The 21,337-nt window shown below is 40.3% G+C and overlaps 1 protein-coding gene across 1 annotated transcript; it reads right to left on the bottom strand.

Annotated features, from left to right (window-relative positions):
* Positions 1-411: 411 nt before the first annotated feature.
* Positions 412-15,324, bottom strand: LOC111837553 (uncharacterized). The gene is made up of 5 exons (XM_072715571.1): positions 15,166-15,324; positions 12,469-12,625; positions 3,437-3,570; positions 1,690-1,899; positions 412-1,386 (listed from the first exon to the last, which is right to left on the bottom strand). Exons 1-5 carry the CDS (start codon positions 15,224-15,226, stop codon positions 1,184-1,186), a joined length of 765 nt encoding a protein of 254 aa, XP_072571672.1. The 5' UTR covers positions 15,227-15,324; the 3' UTR covers positions 412-1,183.
* Positions 15,325-21,337: the final 6,013 nt, after the last annotated feature.

Raw genomic sequence — 21,337 nt, 5'->3', positions numbered from 1 at the left:
TGGTAGGTAGGGAAGGTTTTCCCTGATGTTTTGAGACTTAAATGCAGCATGGGATTAGAGGTGTGCCAGAGATCCACCAGACACTTCAGAAGAAAAAAGTATGGAAAATCCAGGCAAAACACCTCCCCCAAACTGCCTGAAAGCTCTCAGGCGACGTGCTCCTGTACTGTATATCCACCTGGTGCTGACCAGCATTTGTCAGTGGGGGGTGTTTCTTCACCATGATGGAACAAGCCCTGAAATGTATGTGATGCAATTTCTTTTAATTGAGTATTTCTGACTAAGGGGAAGAAACAAGTATTTCTCTGTCTGAAATAAATGGATTGGAATGAATGGAACCTATCTTTCACCCAACCCAAAGGAGAACAGCTGCAAAACATGCATGATCTCTTTCAATAACGATCATTCTAAAACAGCATAAAAAGCAACTTTTATTTGTAACCCCATTTTAAATTTACAAAATATTTCACAGAAAGCTTTCAGTAGAAAAAAAAACATATGAAAAGACATGCTTAGTTTCTCTTACTACACGAAACATCCTGGAACTTAGTTTCCTACCAAAACCAGCTTAAACAAAAATCCCAAACAATTACTGGTAAGCCAGTGCAGCAAATCTTAACAGTACAAAAATAAAGCACAGGTATTTTAGGTAGAGCTACCTAAAAAACAAACTTCAAAAGATTGAGACAACAAATGAATTTGGATTTAATCCTAAGAAATTCTTACAAACACAAATTATATTTCCTAAAAGCATAAAACCCTTAACACCAAAAACTTCCACATTTAAATACAATATATAATTTTAGATGTCTGCAATAGATAAACATCTACACATACTCTCATACTGTATGAAATAAGCATAGCACTATGGAATAATACTGGAGAAAAAGGGGGGGGGGGACATTGGTGGTGTTTGTGTGCAGCTGATGATAGGATCATCACAGGCTTGAATGGAGTGAAGCCCCCCCCAGACAATGTACTGGATGAGTGGCTTACATTACATGAATGAATAATGTAACAGCAGTGCATGTGGGGGTGTAACAGGAAATGTTCACCTACAAATCCAGCTCAAAGTCAAATCTTTGCACAAAAAAGACGGATACCTACAGAATGAATAGCATTTGGTTTTTTCTTTTTAAGGCCAGCATATGGAACAGCAGACTTATGGATTAGGCGTGTTCCCTCAGTAACCCGTCTTGGGAGGGTCCACGAACGCTGGGTTGTAGGGAGGTTGTGTGGGGTTGTAGGGAGGTTGTGTGGCGCTGTAGTCCATCTGGACGGGAGGCACAGGAGGGTAGTTGGTAGGGGCAGGAGGCTGGAGAGGGTACGCCGGCTGCCCCATGTTGTACCCGGTTTGGGTATAGGGCGCCTGGGGAGGTGGGTACGCTGGAGCAGACAGAGAAGGAGCACAAAGAGTGAAACGTCTCTCCATCAGAAAATGGGGAAGCTGGCTAGATTACAGTAACACGGCAGCAATTTGTCAGATAACAGCTAGCGATGCTTTGAAAGCACTTGAACTGTTTTCCCACATATACAGATTTATAAATAAAAGCCATATCATAACTCCTGGCATAACTCAGTAGTTTGATCCCGTTTCATTTTCTTACTTCCCTAAAACTAATTCTGCCTGAGAGCTGACAGTGAACGACATCCTCCTCAGATGTTCTAGGGACATGATTCCCAGCTTACCCATCCCAGGATCCTGGTACGGTAGAGGTGGTCCTACTGGGGCGTAGGGCTGTGCCAGGTACTGGCCTGGGGGCATAGGCTGAACCCCTGGGGCAGGAACGGGCACCTGCTGGTACCCTGGGTATGGACCACCCGGACCGGTCTGTACTGGAGCAGGCGATGGCACGTATGCCGTCTGCATCACTGTGGTTGTGTGTGTTGTTGCCAGTGCTGCAAGGGAAGAGCCATTGACTTTGTTCCAAAACATTCAGCCGTATCTATGAGTACTCGCTGAGAAACACAAGATGAGACTGTCTGCAAATCTAGGACATAAACTTTAAAACAACAAGACTGACTCAGTTGATGAGGTAATCGTTAAAGAATGCTGTAGAGCAACCTCAAACAACCTAGTCTGCTAGTAACATTGTTCCCGGCGTTGCTAATCTTCTTTAGGGTAATCTGTGGAGCAAAATATTATAATCACTGTTTTTCGCATTTTGCCTAAGTAATCTAAACAAATTCTGAAATACCTTTAAAATTAACATGTCATGGGAACTGTCCATTATAAATACTTAGTATCACCCTTAAACACCATCCAAATATGGAAGGTAATACTGGAAAATTTAATTGTGATTCCACCTACTCAACGAGGTATTAGTCAAAACATCACCCACATGAATACACATATTTTAATGAAATTATCTTAGGTGTTTTAAAAGGCTGTTGCATTTCAACTCCAGTACCGGGGGTCCCTGTGGTTAGGACTTTCAAAAGCATTCACCATTTACATCTGAAGGAACTCGCCACTGCTTCCATTTGCTAACAAAATAACCACATTTAGTTAATATAATCTCAGCTTCCAGTGGGTGAGGGGTGTAAGACTGGTGGAAAACTGCACACGGCCCACACCCCTTCATGGTTACAACAGATAGTGCAGAGGGCGGGCCGGAAAATACCCATGTTACGCCTCAACGTGCAAGGCACAGATGTGCCTCAGGTGACAGGTTTCCTGCATTAAATTTACACACAGCTCTCGCGGGAAAAAACAGCAAGGAAGTGGTGAGGTTATTTATTTAACTTTTTCCATTTGCATGAAAAAAAAGAGAAGACATTAGTGCAATATGTCAACCCATATGGGGCTATAGTGATCATTATGCAACTGGGGAAATTTCACATACTTGTGGGTCTGCTGAAAAGTACATTGTGCAAAATGGCCATATTCATAACTCAGGGTTGCCAAAGTAGCCAATATTTGCTAGTACTTAAAATTCTACAGTAATGAGTCACAAAGAGGAAGAACACACAGCTTGTGAAGGGGGCAAAGATGTTTCTTATTTAAAATATTTCTTCCTCAAAAATAAGACACACAAGCAAAAACATAAAAGAGCCTTATTGATTTTAAAATTAAAGACAATAAGTTATTGGTCATTGTTGCTGCAAAGTGATTTATGCAGGTATATTTGAGAACACTTGATGCAATGATGGGATATCGTTTTAAAATGGCGAATAAATGTTTTTTTTTCCCCCAACTTCGAAGTTAACCAAAACACACTGTTGTTACTGTATAGCTTAGCACCTCAGCAACGATGTGTGTGTGTGTGTGTGTGTGTGTGTGTGTGTGTGTGTGTGGGGGGGGGGGGTTACAAATGAAAACCCAGAGCCAGGTTAATAAATATAAATTCATAAGTACTCTGTGAACAGCTCAAACAACTCACAGCAATGGACAGGATGGGACAGACTGATAAAGAACAGCGGTATATATACTCACGCCTGGGCTTCCTACACATGTTATACAGACAGCAGCAAGGGCACAGGCAGCAGGAGACGATGACAGTGATGAGGATGACAATACCCACAACGCTGCCGGCAATGCTGCTAATGTCGGCGGTCATGTTGCTGGGACTAGGAGGGGTAGACATGAAGAAAAGGGTTACAAACCCAACAAAAAGGATATCTGCTACTCTACAATCAAAGGCCTAATTTACTTCATTCGTCATAAAAACATCTTAAATCTGATATCAGTAATATCTACTATCTTACAAGCTTGAAAAACCATTAGAAATAAAGTAATGATGTCAGGATACCAAAATTTCAACCTTCGAAACGATACCATTTTCGATACCCAGCACTACGAAAGTTACGTCGCGATTACTAGATATTTTTCTTGGGATCTCGACATCACGGGTTTTATTTGTTTATGGTTTTTAAATATCTCGAGATAGATCAAAAGAAAAATAAGTCGTGATCTCAAGATAACGTGAAGACAAAACTGATTACTTCCGGACTTAAATAAAACAGTATGCAATGTAACTATAAAAAAAATCAACTGCGAATTTGTTTGCAGGAAAAACTTAACAGCCATTTGTACACTCATATCACTATATCTAAAAAACGTTGAATTGCGTGGTCAAAGCATAAGTACAGTAATAGCCATTGTAATCACGCGGTAATCGCGTTCAGAGATATTCACCAGCAGTAAATACACACTATTAACAATTAGATGTCACTATTTGTTATTATAAGGCATAAGAGAACAGATACATATTACTTTTACATGCATTCTTTATCTTGTGTCTCAAAGAACAAACCCTTAAGAACTGCACGACTATAACTTTGTATCCGGACGATCAACACTAATCAAAACAACCTCATAAGATCGCATATAGCCGAACAAAGTAGCCCCAGACCATTGTATTAATGTGATAATATTTAACAGACTACAAAAATGTTTTAACCCATAGAAAAAAATTCAGAAAGAAGACACCTACATCTGGAAACTAGCTGTACTGCGTCGCGTGTCGGTCCTAGTTTTGCTAAATTCGTGGTGTTCGCTTTTTATCAGTATTGCGCGGTGGAACAACTTGCATACAGGCTTGCAAATGTCCTGTGGTTTACCATCTTCGTTTAGCACAAAAAGATTTCCAGATGCCACTGCGGCTTATTGATTAAGCCAGTCTAAACCAGTAATGTTTTAATAAGGGTTGATACCTACGTGAAGAATCTCTGATTTGGGTAACCGCATTCCTCGCAACACGTTTATGAAACTCAACTCAGGTTTTCGCATGCGCATTAGTAGCCAACGAGCTTCAGTGAGCAGAGCGAAGCGGAAGTGCAGGCTGTAGAATCGATGCCAAGAAAAATTGAGAATTTAAACCGTTTTACACACGTTAGAATCGATACCTTTGACAACAATAGCATTAAGTATGCCTGTGCATTTTAATCTGTCAATTATTTACGTCAAAAGACGTATTTTAAATAAACATTTGAAAACTCAACAATTATATACAGTATACCAAAATAAAGCAAAATCATATTTAAACAACTTAATATTACTTTTAGGCCGTAAAGCCTACTTAATGCAAACTTTAGTATTGTTTTAAATAGAAACAATTCAACAACAATGATTTTATTCTAAATATTAAATATTGTGTGCAATAATGAGCACCAGAGGGGTTTGGGCACTGCTGGATTCATACTTAAGAAGGCAATAAGCTTTCCACACATTACAAATGAGTAAAGTAACCCTGGATGTCTGGGAATTGAATTCTACTTCCAGTATCTGTGTATATACCTGTGTATATTAGGGCTGTGAGGTTAATCACACCTAACAATAAAATGTACAACCATATATATTTATACATTGAATCCCCAAATAAATGTACAAATAATACAAAGGGGAGTATATAGGTCATTATCACACACTCATAACTGTACCTTAATTTTCTCAAAAAAAATTTATTACTTTGAAGACTGACTCAAAGTTCACAATACTGTTGTCTAAACTGTCGATTTTGCCTCTGGGGTAGTTATCAGTTTTGCTATGTAACCATTCATTTTTGTAATAAAATACTTAATAAAATCCAGGGCAACTGTTACTGAGATTAGAAAAAATGACAAAACTAGCAAAAAAAAAATGAACAAAAATATATCTCTTAACTTAATTAACTTAAATTAATTAATTAATTCTTAATTGTGCACAAATTGATTACTTATTAGGGATCCAGGGTGTGACCAAAAATCTGTGCAACCAATTTGTTTCCTTGGACGCACTGGTGTGCCTAACATTTCGCAGGTCTATATGGCTCTGACCCTGGAAAAAACACAATCAAAGGCAGAGAAGGGGCAGGCCTTCACCACGTTTGTAAATGTATAGTTTCAAAAATACTGGTCTAAGGAAACACATTCTGTGTCGTGACAAGTGTGTAACCACTAGGGTGCTTCCCCCTCCCCACAGAATTTCAGCGTCAGGCAGCAGCAAATCGAAACTTTTTCTATAGGCCTATGCATCTGGGAGCAGCACACACTTTTGGACAGGGGTGTAACGGTACACAAAAATCAGTTTGGTACGAACCTCAGTATTCATGGCAATGTTTGGTATGTTTTCGGTACAGCGGGGGTAAAAGAAACAAAACCTAAAATTGCTTTTTTTTTCTTTATTAAACAATGGTTTAGTGAACAAAGTATGACTGTCTTTCTTAATTAAAAAGTCTCTGTTAATACTACTGCAACCTAGTAATAAAAAACTAAAATTTACTTATAAGTAAATCAAAATAAATTTTCTCTGTAGTAAATAAAAAATAAAAATCCATTAAGGTGCACATTTACAAAGTTAACTGTACTTGATCTGTACTGTAATCTTGTATTAGCAGCATTTAGCTTCATAGTAGAACTGTGCGACAAAGATATTGTCTGAAAAAATAGAAAGCATAACAAAAATATCCATTATGGTGCAGCAGTTAAAAAAAATACCTGTGCTGATTTTCAGCTACCTCTTCGGGGGAAAATAGTTTAAAAATAAATAAATAAATAAATCCAGACCAACGTATGACATCATTTTAATACACCTAAAAAGACCAGGTACTGTCAATTGCGCTATACAAAAAACAAACACTATTTCACCACATTTTTTGCTGAAAAATTCTCAATGAGAATGACCCATGTTTTAATATTGGTTTAATTTGTGATGTACAGATTATTCATTTCCAACAACAAAAAATACTACTTGCAAGCAAGTACAAGCTGAATTTCAATGCTTTCAAAAAGCACTGATGAATAGAGGGCAATAAGAACAGAAAGGGTATTGTATTACTAGAAGGGATGTTAAATGTTTTTTTTTTTTTTAAATCACACGCCATGGCAATTAATGGCGTATATTACTTGTACTTGTATATATGGTCACAAGTACTCAATAGGTGGATCAAAACGCTATTCAATCCCGATCATGTGATTGATCTAAAATCTTAAATTTTAATTTTAGATTTTAAGATAAGGTATAAGCCTTCAATAAAATAACACAAAAATTGCATATTATGATATTTTTAACCTACATAAGCGTCCTTCTGGCAATGTTTTAATACAAAATACACCAGGTAACACCAGTTTTCCTGTGAGATGCTAAGTGAATGTTTTGATTTTCTGATTTGATGTTTCTGTGTAAACCTCCATCTTTCTTCCTTCAAATATGAAATAATAGGCAACAGCAAAATTACAGAGAAAGGGTGATCAACTGGCTCCTTCCCTTTCAGCAATTTAATTTGTCTAATTTTAATTTGGTGATCGTTGTTGACACACCACAGCACACAGTGCACAACAACGAAATGTGTCCTCTGCATTTAACTCGTATGTGACATCGTGACATAGCAGGGGCAGCTAATTCAGCGCCCGGGGAGCAGTGCTTGGGGGCGGTACCTTGCTCAGGGTACCTCAGTGGTACCTTGCTGGTCGGGGATTCAAACCAAGTGCACTTCCCTAACCATTAGGCTACCACCACCCCAATGTTACGGATGTTAGGGATAGAGATGGGCGATCCACATTTTTTCAGTTCTGATCCGATTCCGATACACAACTGCCGATACCGATACAGATTCCGATACAAGAGCTCTTTTTACTTTGTTATACTTTATATATTATTTTTTAAGCTAGTAAATACAGATGGAAAAAATGTATGACAAAAAATATTTAATTAGGCTACTACAAACATACATAACGTACTGTTCCACCTCGTTTGTTTTAAGCGTTTTTGAGGCATTTGTAGTTCAATATGAATATCTTCAAAGCAAGTATACACAAGTATTGTATTGTATTATTTATTTATTTCACACTTGGTTCAACAGTTCCAACAGTTTATTTTTTCATACACACAAACCGTGATTTCTCTTGATATAACACTGCACCCATGAGTGAAAAGGAGCAGGAAGAAGAAAATTCTTATTAAATCCTGCCCCCTATCTACATAATATTACAGGTAAGCACCCTTAACCAAGGAACTAGGGATGTAAGCAATTAATCGATTATCAATTAATTGTCGATAAGAAATTACTCGATTAAAATTAATTAATTGCAATTAATTGTATTTTGAACCCATAATTCCTTGCCAGTCCTCGTGGGGCGCACTTGACGTCAGACGTACTTGACGCACACGCGGGAACACAAGCAAACAACAGATAAAAGAGAAACGGTACACAGGATGAAGAGGGCAAAACGGAGTGCAGTATGGAGCCACTTCAAGTGAGCTCAGAATAAACCTTTGATTAAGGAATATGATTTGCATTTTTTCTTCATATCATATAGAAGATAGCATTCTATGTTACGTATACAGTAGATCAGCGGTCACTAACAGGCGGACCGCGGTCCGGGTCCGGATCCAGAAACTGTCCCATACGGACCCGGACAGACAGCCAAAACATTTAGTTATTATTTAAAACCTGACGGTTTTTTATTTTAACCGGCGCAGCGTTTGTAGTTTTTTCGGTAGTGGTTTAGCAGTAGAACCGCCAATGAACGTAAAAACGCCTTTGACCGCCAAGCAAGACGTATAGTTCGGCGTATGCAGCCCTTTGTCTGCGCTAATGTGCCTTTCATGTTATTAGCAGCAGCGAAGCTAACACCCGCAAACTAAAAGCGTAATGTTCCTAACAGAGTGGCTGCACGCTCCTGAAATTGTAAAGCTGAAAAGTTTTCAAATACAATATGTATTATATAACACGTTGGATAAATAGACGTAGCTAGTTTATTGTTGATTTCATGTTCGTTGAAGTTTCTGCATTTTAACATATGTATAAAGTAATGTTATCTGTTATATAAATAAACTCATGTGAAACAAAAAATGTACGTTTTCAGGGTTGCCAAATGTCAAGCATCTGGCATGACACTCAGGCTTTCAGACTCATGCTGGAAATCTTACGGCAAATCTATATTATTCCATTATAAAACCTAAAATTACGTCAAAAGTGTATTTACATGGTTAAATACAAAAGCAGACTATTTACAAGGTAAGAAGCTGTTACATGTGTGCAGACATCTCGAATTGAAAATCTCACTCCAGCCAGCTGACATAAGTTCTATGTCACGTGACAATAAATGTCAAAACGATTTTGAATTGTACTGAATTAATTTTATTTGACAGTCAGGTACTGATTACATAGAATGTTGATGCAACTAATAGGCTACTTAAATATATATCACACTATTAAATAGTTAGACATTATAATCTTCCGGACCTTTGCTTCAAGAATTTTTCTCTAACTGGACCTCTTTAAATTTTAGTTGAATACCCCCTGCAGTAGATGGAACCTATTCAGAGGGAAATTCAGCTTCTCAGAAAAATTGCCGCTTAGCAATTAATCGATCATCGATCGATAAGATGAAACAACTATTGATTAATGAATTACTCGATAATTTGCATCCCTACAAGGAACACACTAGTATTTATCTACAAATCTTCTAACTTGGCTCTCAGCGGAGGCGGACGCACTTCTCTCCCTCTCCCTCCCCTTATCTTCCCTGCTTTGCTTCTCTCGTCTCGTCTAGTCTACTGTCTTACTGTCTATACTTGAGAGACCCTCTCAGCCCTGCTCTTCAAAACTAAGGAAATTATGGATTTGATCAACTGGTCTCTCAACGCAACTGACACCATCTTCTCGACGAGAAGCCCAGGTTCAGGGGAACCTGACTGTCCTGCAGGAACATACGCAGCTGGCTACACGATGGACGGATGGGAGAAGTGGAGGGTCGTGTGTCTGGCAGCTCTTTCCGTGGAGAACATCGAAGACATTTACCTATTCGGAACCATGATTACAGGTCTGATGCTGATTGGATTAGGCATTGCCCTGACTTATCGGAAATTGAAGAAAACGGTGACAGCCGCTCAAAGCCCAACTAGGCTGCCCGGGATGATTGACGGACTTGGCAGAGCTGTTGGCGCCCAGACTATGGCTATAGATCGCAAACTGGATAACATCACTGTGTCTAATGACCGCAGATTTAATAACATCACCGTGACTATGGACCGCAGATTTCATAACATCACGGAGACCAGCATGGCCATTAGAGGAGCTGCGAAATTACAGTTTCTCGCCTGAAAACCCAAACAAGCCCATTCTATCTGCTTTTGGCTCCCCCCTAATCAGCACGGGCCTTGGCCAAGGCCGCTGCTGAGCTCAACATCTCCCCCTGAAGAACAAGGCAGTGAGACTCTCTTGCATTCCTCTCCCCCAACCACAAGGACACCCTCCCCCCATCCCACACCTTCACTGCTTCATACCCCCAGCGTGAATGAGCGGGTCTATGTACAGCGCCGTTGGCTGCAGGACCGGATGGCTGTTTGTCTATGCTGGACTACCTCCACCTCCCCATTCCCCTCCCCTGTTACAAGTCTCGACTTTAGTGTTGTGAGATGTGGTGACTATGTGCTTATTGCTGAGGTGTTTTTTTCTGTTCCTATATTGTACTCCCTACTGGAGTACAGTCTGGGGGCTGTTTTTTTTATTCACCTCCACTCTCCTCACATAATCTTGTTTCTCTGAGTTTTCCTATAGTCCCCTGTCTTCCTGACCTGTCTACCCCCTATTTGTGTATGTGATGTTTGTATATGTATGGTCAGGTTGATGGCCAGTTTTTTCGCTGGTACTTGTGACTAGTGACATGGTGTATAGCAACAGCAATAAAGGGTTTCATCAATCAAATCATAACTCAAACCACAAGAAGAATACAATCTGCAATATACCACACCACATAAGGAGAAAAATAAATAAATAATAATAAAAATAAGGAGAGAAAACTCGTATTTCTTTCATGTTCTTCATATTGACTTATTGTTTTAAACATGTAGCACTTTTTAAAGCTATGTATATTTGTACAACTCTTAAGATTATAATGAAGAGAGTTCCACAATCGTATACCCATAACCGTTGGACTCATTAGTCTTTGTGTAGTCCTAGCAAACTGATGCTTAAAATAATATTTCCTTCTGCTATCCTCACCTCCTAAACACATTGAAAATAATCTTTGTAACTCGAGAGGCAATATATTATTTTTAGCCTTAAACATATTTAGTAATGTCCGTAATTTCAATACTTCTAATTTCAATAGTTTCGATTTTATAAACAATTTGTATGTTCTCTATATTAAACATTATGAATCATTCGTATCACTTTCTTCTGTAATAAGTATAGAGGTTTTATAGTATTCACATATGTATTCTCCCAAACTTCCACACAATAACTGAGATAAGAAAAAAACAATGAAAAATATAAAATGCGCATTGCCTTGTAGTCTAACAAATCTCTAACATTTCCCAAAATATGTTTTTGACCATCTTTTTTCTAATATACTCAATATGAGATTTCCACGTTAATTTTTCATCTACTATTACACCCAAAAAACGGAATTCATTAACTCTTTCAATCAATACTCCATTAATGAACATACAAGTGGCGAATACTTAAAATTCTAACAGTTTCTCTCACATTGGCGTCAGCTCAGTTACACTTTTGTTGCGATGGCAGCCCCTCTTGTATCACAAGCTGCAGCGAGTTCACAAAACAGTCCAAGTTAGCGACTCCCAAATCATCCATTGCTTTGTTTTGTCTCGCAGTTGCGTGCGCTTTGTTAAATAGGATTGGGATAAATTGGGATTAAACGCTATTCCCACCTCAAAACTTTATTTTACATAGATTGCAAATCGCTGTGCTACTGGTGTCTGTTAAAAGCGTATAATACTCCCAGATCGTCACGTCTTATCTTACGCTCCTCGTACTGCGAAGGGTATGCGCATGACGTCACAGCATGCGGAAGTCACTGTACTCACACCCACTGAGTAGCAAAAAAGACTGAGGGGCAGCGTTAGCGTTCGATTTGAATGCCGCAAAAAAAAACATGTAAAATGGGAAAGAGCTGTCGTGCGATTGATTGCCAAAAACTAAATAAGTACTGTAAGTATAGGATGTGGATCGGTCACGAATGGCCGATACCCGATCCGTCAAATAGGTCTGGGTCGGCGCCGATACCGATCCGAATATCGATATCAGTGCATCTCTAGTTACGGAGATAAGATTATTCTACTTGAATATGCCCATTTCCTTCCAGTCTTAAACACACAGCAGACAAAGAGGAACTTAGGAACAACAGCATGTCCCCATATATGAAAACACATAAACAGGAAAACTGAGAAGACAACATCCCTTGTTATATAGCCTTGAATTAAGGTAACAGAAAAACACTTCTACCTTCCTATATGCATTTATTAAAGAAACAGCTGAAAAGCCAGTGAGACGGGATTCTAGAGGGAACCATAAGATATCACAGGATGATTACGTCCTTCATCTAAACAGGACATGTGCTTTTTTCCCCCTCATAATTACATCTGGACAAACTGCAGACACATTAGACTTTAATTTGATCCACACACGGCTCAGGTAGCAATAACAAGAATAAGACAATTTTAACAAGACGCCATGTACCATAGCAACAATACAAACAAATTACAAATGAAAATGTCAACATAGACGATGGTGCACATACCTCTGGCATTTATCTTGTTTGTCATCATCAAATTCAAGTTCTCGGTCTCTGCAGCAGTATTTGTATGAACATGAGCCACAGCAGAACTGAGGATAATAGCAAACCTGGTACGGATGTTTGACACCAGAGATGGATGTGTAAGCCTGGCAGGAATCAGCTAAAAAAAAAAGGGAAGAGGGTGATGTGATGGGATCTCTTGCCAGCAAACATCAGGAAAATTTCACTAGTACATTCTACCCATGCTAAACCATCCCAGCAAAATGTGAGAAATTAGTGCAAAAAGCCAAAGGTCTGCAGAAGACATGGGATGTCAGACTGCAGTAGAAGGAGACGAAGTACGATTCTGTGCAATATTCACTGCCAGCGTTTGTCACATAGTTTAATGGACATTTAGTTTCAATTTGCAGAGTGTACAAAAAGTACACAGTGATTCTTTGGGATTCACATACCCTTCTGGCTGCAACAGATGCATATATAGGTGTGGGCAGTTGGGGATAAGGGCCTTGCTCAAGGGCCTACAGGAGACATGATTACTGAACCTCCCACAGACTTCAAACCCATGACCATACACAGGCACAGAACCCCTAACCTGCCGAGTTACACACTGCCCAATGTAATAATAATAACAACAACAACAAAAGTTTACACCAATATTCCCACTGATTCACATGTTGGTCCCTCACCATGACATAATTGCCTGTGCAACATAACTAATGCACATGAAGAGAAACAACTTAACAATCCACACCTATATACAGCCGTGTGTATAGATATATGTGTGTGTGTGTGTGTGTGTGTGTGTATGTGTGTCCAAACTGCAGCCTGGATCTTCTCTGTTTCTCATTAATGAAGGGCTTCTTCCTTGCTTTATGGGACTTTAGTCCCCCTATCTTGAGCCTGATACAAACTTGATGCCATCCTCTTGATTCATGAGAAACTGTCGGATAAATTTACAGTCATCTCTGGCATTAGAAAGTCACTTCCGCCATTTACATGGCTGGTTTCTGGTCGTTCCCAGTGTCTCCTGCTTCGCCTTAATCTCCTGTACTGCAGTCTAAGAAATTTAAAGCCTGGAAGCAACCTGCTGCTCAGCGTAGCCTTCTGCCAGCAGAACGACGATTAAAGTAAGATTTTAAAATGCAGATGTTTAAAAATATAGAGTTTCTTAATTTTTCCACAGCTGTGTGTGTATTAGGACATCCTTTATATTTCTACTATCCACTCAGACAACAAAATATTTAACATTTCTAAAACGTCTTCGACCTCGATTCTCTTCGCCTCGAACATACCCAGAATCTATCAGTTCGCCTGTTAACCAACGGAAACTGTAGCTAAATTACACGTAAACACAATAAGAAAAAAGTAAACACTGCACTTCAACCTGGTACCGGTGTTCTGTCGATATATGCTGCCTTGTCGAAAAATGCTACCGTAGTGCTAATCGATAGCCCTAACCCTAACCCCCCAAAACCCTTACCTTAACCCTAACCCTAACCCCTAAAACCTAACCCTAATGCCAAGACGGTGGAACTGCACATGCGCAGAAAAGCTCGATAGCACGTCTCGATAGGTAGTATTTTATGACAGAACACCGGAGCAAGGTAGTCAGCAGTGGGTTCGATATCGCCAGACATTCACAGATCTTCCCTCCATTTTCTCTATTAAACCATAACAAGATCTAGCAATCTCCACATTCACAGAATCGAGTATGTTTGTGAAATTACACGAATACCTTGGTTATTCAACTGCTACCGCCAATAAATTGTGAAAATGCAAAATACTCCAGCCCCTCTTCAGAATTCACACGCTCGCTTCGCTTTTGACGGTCGGCGACGTACGTTATAAAATAAAAGTCCCGAATGGAATACTATAAAATAATGTCTTTTAGCTTGTAATCAAACGGCATGTGTAAATCTATGTATATCATGCACTTTGACACTTGTGAAACCTGTAAATAATTTGTGAAATTAACTGAAATCCCTTATTTCCTTTGGTTTCTATGGATGTTGAAGATACAGCATCGTATTGCTCCAAAACCAAAGACCCCATTAACTCAATACCAGCTTGGGGTCAAAGGGCACATGGCAACCGGAATGTTTTTCTATTGGTGGCATTTCTATGAAACCCTGCAACTATATCTGGGGCCTGTACTATGAAGCGGGGTTACTGGTTTATCGGGGTAACTTGTCGGATTTAAGGTAATCTGTGCAAAATGTAAGTGAACGAATATGAAGTCCATTTAAACTGCGGTACCTTAAATCCGACAAGTTACTCCGAAAAGCCTGTAACCCCGCTTCGTAGTACAGGCCACTGACCTATAATACACAAATAAAATCATATTTTACATATCGGTATCGAAACGCCTACCAAGTTTACATAAATATATGAATAACCATTATAACTCATTATTAAAAAATAAATAAATCGAAAATACGTGTGCTACCTAGCTGCCTGGGCGGCTACGCAAATATCAAGTACGAAAAAAAAAAATAGCAACAGGCCGCAGGCATTCGTTTTAGCAAGTACGTCACATAAGTTTAGTAAAGTGGATAAAATGAAAATATTGCTATTTAAAACGGCACTAAACGTCCAAGAGAACTACATACATTTAGCAGATGTTCCGCCCTCCCGACACGCACAACAAGCAATTGAAAAGCTCAATAATATAATGTACAACTAAAACAAAAACAAACTTACCGACGATTATGGAAAATAAAGTAACGGAGAGCGTAAAAATAAAGAAAGTTGTTGCCGACATAGCTGCGCTTCGGCTTCGCTGAGTTTAAGTGACACGCAAGCTGCTGACAGAAAGCTCACCCAGTCACTCACACACTCCTTTTTCGTCACATTGGGGAGTTGCCACGCCGAATGTAGCATGGCAGCTCGTCGACTCCCAGCAAAACAAGATAGCTGTGTGAAGCTGGCCGATCTGGGATATAGTGGAGACGGACCGAGCAGATCCTCCTTTACTGGCATCGGTCATGGACCGTGGTATTGATCCAACATGGGAGATTTGTGGTTTTTGCGATATAGATAGGAAGCCAGTTAGATTAGATTAGATTAGATTACATTAAATCAGATCAGATCAGATCAGATTGGAGGTACAGATGAGGCATCTGATCTCGGATGATTTAAGCGACGCACGGAAAATACCCCCCAGATGTAATGTGATGTGATGTTTTTATTGTCACTATTCAGAGTACAACAGTTATTGCGGCAGTCCCAAATGGTGCTTGCACACATAACAAGTAATTCGAATGTAAACTGAGGTATAACTAAACTACAGTGTAGACACACGACATGACAAAATAACACCATAACACGTGTACATAGGATACCATAAACAGATGAAATGCAAGGTGCAGTAAATACAACCACCAGTGAAATTAATACAGATTAAATGCGGTTGGATGCAAACATTTACGGTGTTGTTTTAAAGTGACTGTAGTGACAAAAATTAATGTATGAATACTGTTGGACATAGGACATCACACAAGACATAACACAATAAACCATATATGGACATGAAGTAGGCCTACCATAGATAGTTGAGCTATTGCACTGAAGTTGCTAAGGTTGCTACAGATCCACAGGTCAGTGTCATTGTTTCACAGTGTTCCGTTCACATGTAGCTCTGAGGTAAAAGCTGTTCTGTAGTCTGTTTGTCTGTGAAGTGATAGACCTGAAGCATCTGCCAGAGGTAGCAACTCCAACAGATGATGTCCAGGAGGGGGGGACATCCTTTAATATGTTTATTGCTTTACTTAGACAGCGGGGGCTGAAAAGGTTCTCTATAGAGGACAATGTGTATCCAATGATGTTCTGGGCAGTATTGATACCCCTCTGAAGGGCTCTTTGCCAGTGTACCACGTAGTAATGCAGTACACCAGCTCTCAATGGAGCAGTGAGGGAAAGACATCAGCGGCTTCTCTGGTAGATTGTTTTTCCTGAGGATCCTCAGGAAATAGAGTCGCTGTTATGCCTTTTTGATTGCCCCCGTAGTGTTGGTGGTTTAGGAGAGATCCTCTGAGAAATCTGAAAGCAGGAACCCTTTCCACACAGTCCCCGTTGATGTGCAGTGGCTTGTAGTCTGTACTGTATTTCCGAAAGTCCATTATCAATTCTTTTGTTTTGGAAGCATTCAGGGCGAGGTTGCTCACTGCGCATCATATTGCCAATTTTTGGAAAGGGTTAGGGTTAAGGTAAGGGTTTTGGGGGGTTAGGGTTAGGGTTAGGGCTATCGATTAGCACTACGGTAGCATTTTTCGACAAGGCAGCATATATCGACAGAACACCGGTACCAGGTTGAAGTGCAGTGTTTACTTTTTTCTTATTGTGTTTACGTGTAATTTAGCTACAGTTTCCGTTGGTTAACAGGCGAACTGATAGATTCTGGGTATGTTCGAGGCGAAGAGAATCGAGGTCGAAGACGTTTTAGAAATGTTAAATATTTTGTTGTCTGAGTGGATAGTAGAAATATAAAGGATGTCCTAATACACACACACAGCTGTGGAAAAATTAAGAAACTCTATCATCCCTGTAGGCTGTCTCGTCTCCCCTTGAGATGAATCCTACCACGATTGTGTCATCAGCAAACTTAATGATGTTGTTGGTGGTGTGGGAGGGAATGCAGTCATGAGTGTACAGCGGGTAGAGAAGGGGACTCAGTACGCAGCCCTGTGGGGTGCTGGTGTTGAGTGTAAGTGTGGAGGAGGTGTGGGGGCCTAATCTAACCATCAGACGGTGGTTAGTCAGGAAGTCCCTGATCCAGTGGCATTTGGGCCTGGAGAGTCCTAGGTCTAAGAGTTTGGTGAACAGTCTGTCCGGGATGACAAAGAGCATCTTTACATAGTTCCCCTGCTTCTTAAGGTGGGACAGTGCAGTATGAAGTGCATGAAGTTGAAGATCTTTGTGAAGACCTCCTAGAACTGTTCTGCACATTCTTTCAGCACCTGACCTGACACTCTATCAAGACCGGCAGTCATTCTTGGGTTAACTGCACTGAGTAAACGCCTTACATCCTGCTTTTGTAAGTTGAGGATGTGTCTGTTGCGGATGTTGTGTCTGCCTTTGCTGCTTCCGTCCCAAAGCGAGCTCAGAAACAGTTTAGTTCCTCTGCCTGTGCTGCATCTGCTCCAACAGTCATGTGATTGCTGGTCTTGTGACTGGTGATATAAAAAGTGTACAAACCCCTGTTAAAATGCCAGGTTTTTATGATGTAAAAAATGAGACCATGATTAGCTTCCTTGATGGCTCTCGCAGTGCTGCAGTGCAGAGTTCTTTCTCGCCTGACCTGAAAGCTGTACTCTGGTCTTTGAGGAGAGTTCTCACTGCTTTTGTCATCCAGCATTTCTAGCTCGGGTGTATCTGGATACGTTTGTCAACTGTGATGTGAATGCAGTTCTTTATATAACAGAGAACAGATGTATAGAACATTTTGTGGCATTAGGCAATTGAAAGTGCTTTACGTGATATGCATAAAATACGGTAAAGGTATAAAATACAAAAATGGTAACGCAGCAGCATTTCAGTTCAGTAATAGTGCGTCACAGTACCTAATCAGTCAAATGCCCAGAAAAATAAATTTTTAATTTTAATTTGAAAGCTTCTACTGTTGTGCCATCTCTAACATGTTTTATACCTCAAAACCTCAACAAAACATTTTTAGGGCGTTTTTAGTTTTACTCAAGGTTTACCCCAGCCTTGTGCTCTATGTTGCTAGGAAAGACTCCAGGACCCCCAGCGACCTTGACCAGAATGAGCGGTTAGAAAATGGTGGGATTAGCTGTGGTGAGGGGAATTGGGAGAAATAACGTTCCTGTAATGTTCATCATTTTTTTTTTGCTTCATGAGTTTTATTAATGGTTCTGCCCTGTATATATGGGAGTCTGTAAGCTTTCTCTGTGGTTATGTTGAGTTGGGTACACAGGCTTCCCTCCTCATCTGTTTATTTGTGGTTTAAGCGGATTGGTGCTTCATCGAGCGTGTGTCCTGTGAGGGACTGGCTGTACAGATATCCTGCTGTTCATGGAATAGACTTCAGGTTCGCCACCACCTTGCTGTGAATAAATGTCAGTGAATGATGGTCTTTGTCTGACTCATAGGCCCGGTTTCCTGTTCAGGGATTAAGCCTAGTCATAGACTATATTTCATTTTAAACCTGTATTTATTTTAGTGGATTTCTCACACATGGATTAAAATAGTCTCAGACTTGCACTAGTCTTGATTTATACACTCATCTCCAGAGGTAAGATTACAACTCATCTAGGTCTATATGACGTCTTAAACCTGGTCAGAGGCAGGTTTAATTTCAGATTAAAGGCTGTTTGCCTTAAGGCTCACTTTCACAACTGAAGAAAATGGATTAGCTTGGCTATTTCAATGATGATCAGAAGCCTCTTCATGTCTTTCTCCATCTCTTTCATAGACAACTCGAGATAAACAATTTTCATTTCGACTTCACACTCTTCTTTTAGTATAGAAATCTATGGCAAGTTTCTCATGAATCATCAGTCTTTTCCCCATTGGCCTGCTGGTTACCTCAGAGACTGCTGGCTGCTGGATTTGTTGTCTGATCTTTCTGACTCTGCCTCCCCCCCCCTTGGTGAAGATCAGGTCATCTTTGCATCTAGTATTACATTTCAGTTCAAGGGTTGAGGTCATTACATCATGTTTATTATGAGAGCAAGAGACAACACATTAAAGTATATTGGGTGGGATAGCACAGGCCGAACCTCACGCCGAGGAGAAGGATGGAGGTGAAGGCAGGCGTGGGGGCACAGCAAAAGGGACTTTATTAAAGAAAACCACACTACAGGCAGAGCAGAGGAAACAGACCACGAGGGGTTAAAATGGGGTACAGAGGATCAGACAAGGGGACTAGACACAAGGCACACTGAGGTGCACACACAGGCAGCAACATCATGACTGGACTGGGGATCACAGGACTGAAGGACACTTTATACAGGGCAGGTGAGGGAGCAGGTGAAAGACACCTGGGGTGACCCACATGAGGGCTGTAACGAGCGGTAAGTTTAAACAAGCAACAGGTGTGGCTCTGTTAGCTGGTCTGAGCATCCAAGGCGAGCAATGAAACAACCAATCAGGAGACCCCGTTTTCCTTTATTTTTGTGCACTGTGTTCACCAAAATTCAGCCCTTTTTCAAACCCTGTATGCAACTGTTCCCTCCTAAAGCTAACTGGCATGTAGTCAACTGGAGTCGATCCATTATACATACACCCATAAATAATTTACATAAATATTTACACGTAAACCAGAAATTAAAATTCCCCTCTATCCACTTCCCACATGGTATCTCCCTCCCGGAACTAATAAAAAGTGATAAAAACCCCAGGGAGCTCTTTTGCCAGAACACCCTGGGAGAAAGAGAACAGGCAGAGGTGAGTCATGTTCCCCACACAATAGCATCTCCATTACAAACAATATCCATATGTTTGCTTGTTTTAAACAGGGTTTCACTATACTTATTTAAAGTGCATTTTACTATTGCCGAGAATGTCCAATTAATGCAATTTCTGTACCCCTCTTCACAGTTGATCCAAGGCAAACAACCTGGCATTGACTTGGACCATGCCCCAAGCAACTGCCACAAACAATAAATCATATATATAAACAATCAATAAACATTTTAAAAATCCATGTGTACTAGGTGTGTTAGATTAGGGCTGCACGTAAACTTTGCAGGGTGGTAGATCTCCAGTAGCAGGGCTGAGTAATCCTGGTGTAAGTCTTTAACCCAGCTAGCAAAGACTGTATTTCGAATTAACTAGCTTGGTCACTTCCCAAGGTGGCATGGTGGACATCTCCAGGGTTGTAGGTTCAAGTTCAAATTTATTGTCATATACGGATAACAATGGAACATCATTACCTGTAATGAAATTTCTGACTCAGGGCCAGGGGGCGGTATGGTGGTGCGGTGGCTAGCACTGTTGCCTCACATCTATTGGGTCTGGGTTCGGCTCTCCGCCCGGATTCCATACGTGTGGAGTTTGTATGTTCACCCCATGTCATCATGGGGTTTCCTCCCGACATTCCAAAAACATACTGAGGATGATTGGAGTTGGCCAATTGTCCATAGGTGTGCTGGGGTGAGTGAATGATGTGTGTGTGTGTGTGTGTGTGTGTGTATGAATGTGCCCTGCGGTGGGTTAGCGCCCCATCCTGGGTTGTTCCCTGCCTTGCGCCTGTAGCCTCTGGTATCTGAACCCCCCTGTGACCCTGAAAAAGACATATAAGACTATAAGTAGTAACAGAAAATGGATGGACACAGAACCCCCCTTAAAGTTTGCACCCTAAAAAAACACTTAAAAGGGAAAAACATTTAAGTAGAATAAAGTAGCAAAATAGTACAAGTAAATAGTAAAATAAGGTGCATAGTACACAGTGATTTTCACGTACTTATAAAAGACTGTCATACAAAAGAGTGTAGTGTGTGCATGTACCTGTATATATACTCCTGTGTACGTACAAAAGGTAAGTTTGAAGTGATTGTAGTTTTTAAAGCATTATCTCATTCTCAGAAGATATGCTTTTAGGTGAAATGGTGTTTTTGAATTGGCCATAGTGTGTATCTGCCATGTGATTGACTAGCATCCCATCATAGGTTTACCCTACCTTGTGCTTTCTAGGATTTTACATTAGAATTATAATTCACTTTATACACATACACATACAACTGCATGTATAGCTGGTCGTAGACTTGAGACTGAACGACCGCAAGTATGTGGCCTGCGCGTCTGGCAGGATGAGTGCTGCCCAGAGTGTATGACAGTTTCCGTCGCAACTGCCGGCGGCAATGAACTAGGGAAATGGTGATAAAAAGGTTAAAAAAACACCAAACAATATGAC

The sequence above is a fragment of the Paramormyrops kingsleyae genome, chromosome 8 (assembly GCF_048594095.1).
Source record: "Paramormyrops kingsleyae isolate MSU_618 chromosome 8, PKINGS_0.4, whole genome shotgun sequence".
NCBI lineage: Eukaryota > Metazoa > Chordata > Actinopteri > Osteoglossiformes > Mormyridae > Paramormyrops > Paramormyrops kingsleyae.
The sequence above is the reverse complement of the archived record's forward strand: the minus strand, read 5'-3'. Positions and strand labels throughout refer to the sequence as shown.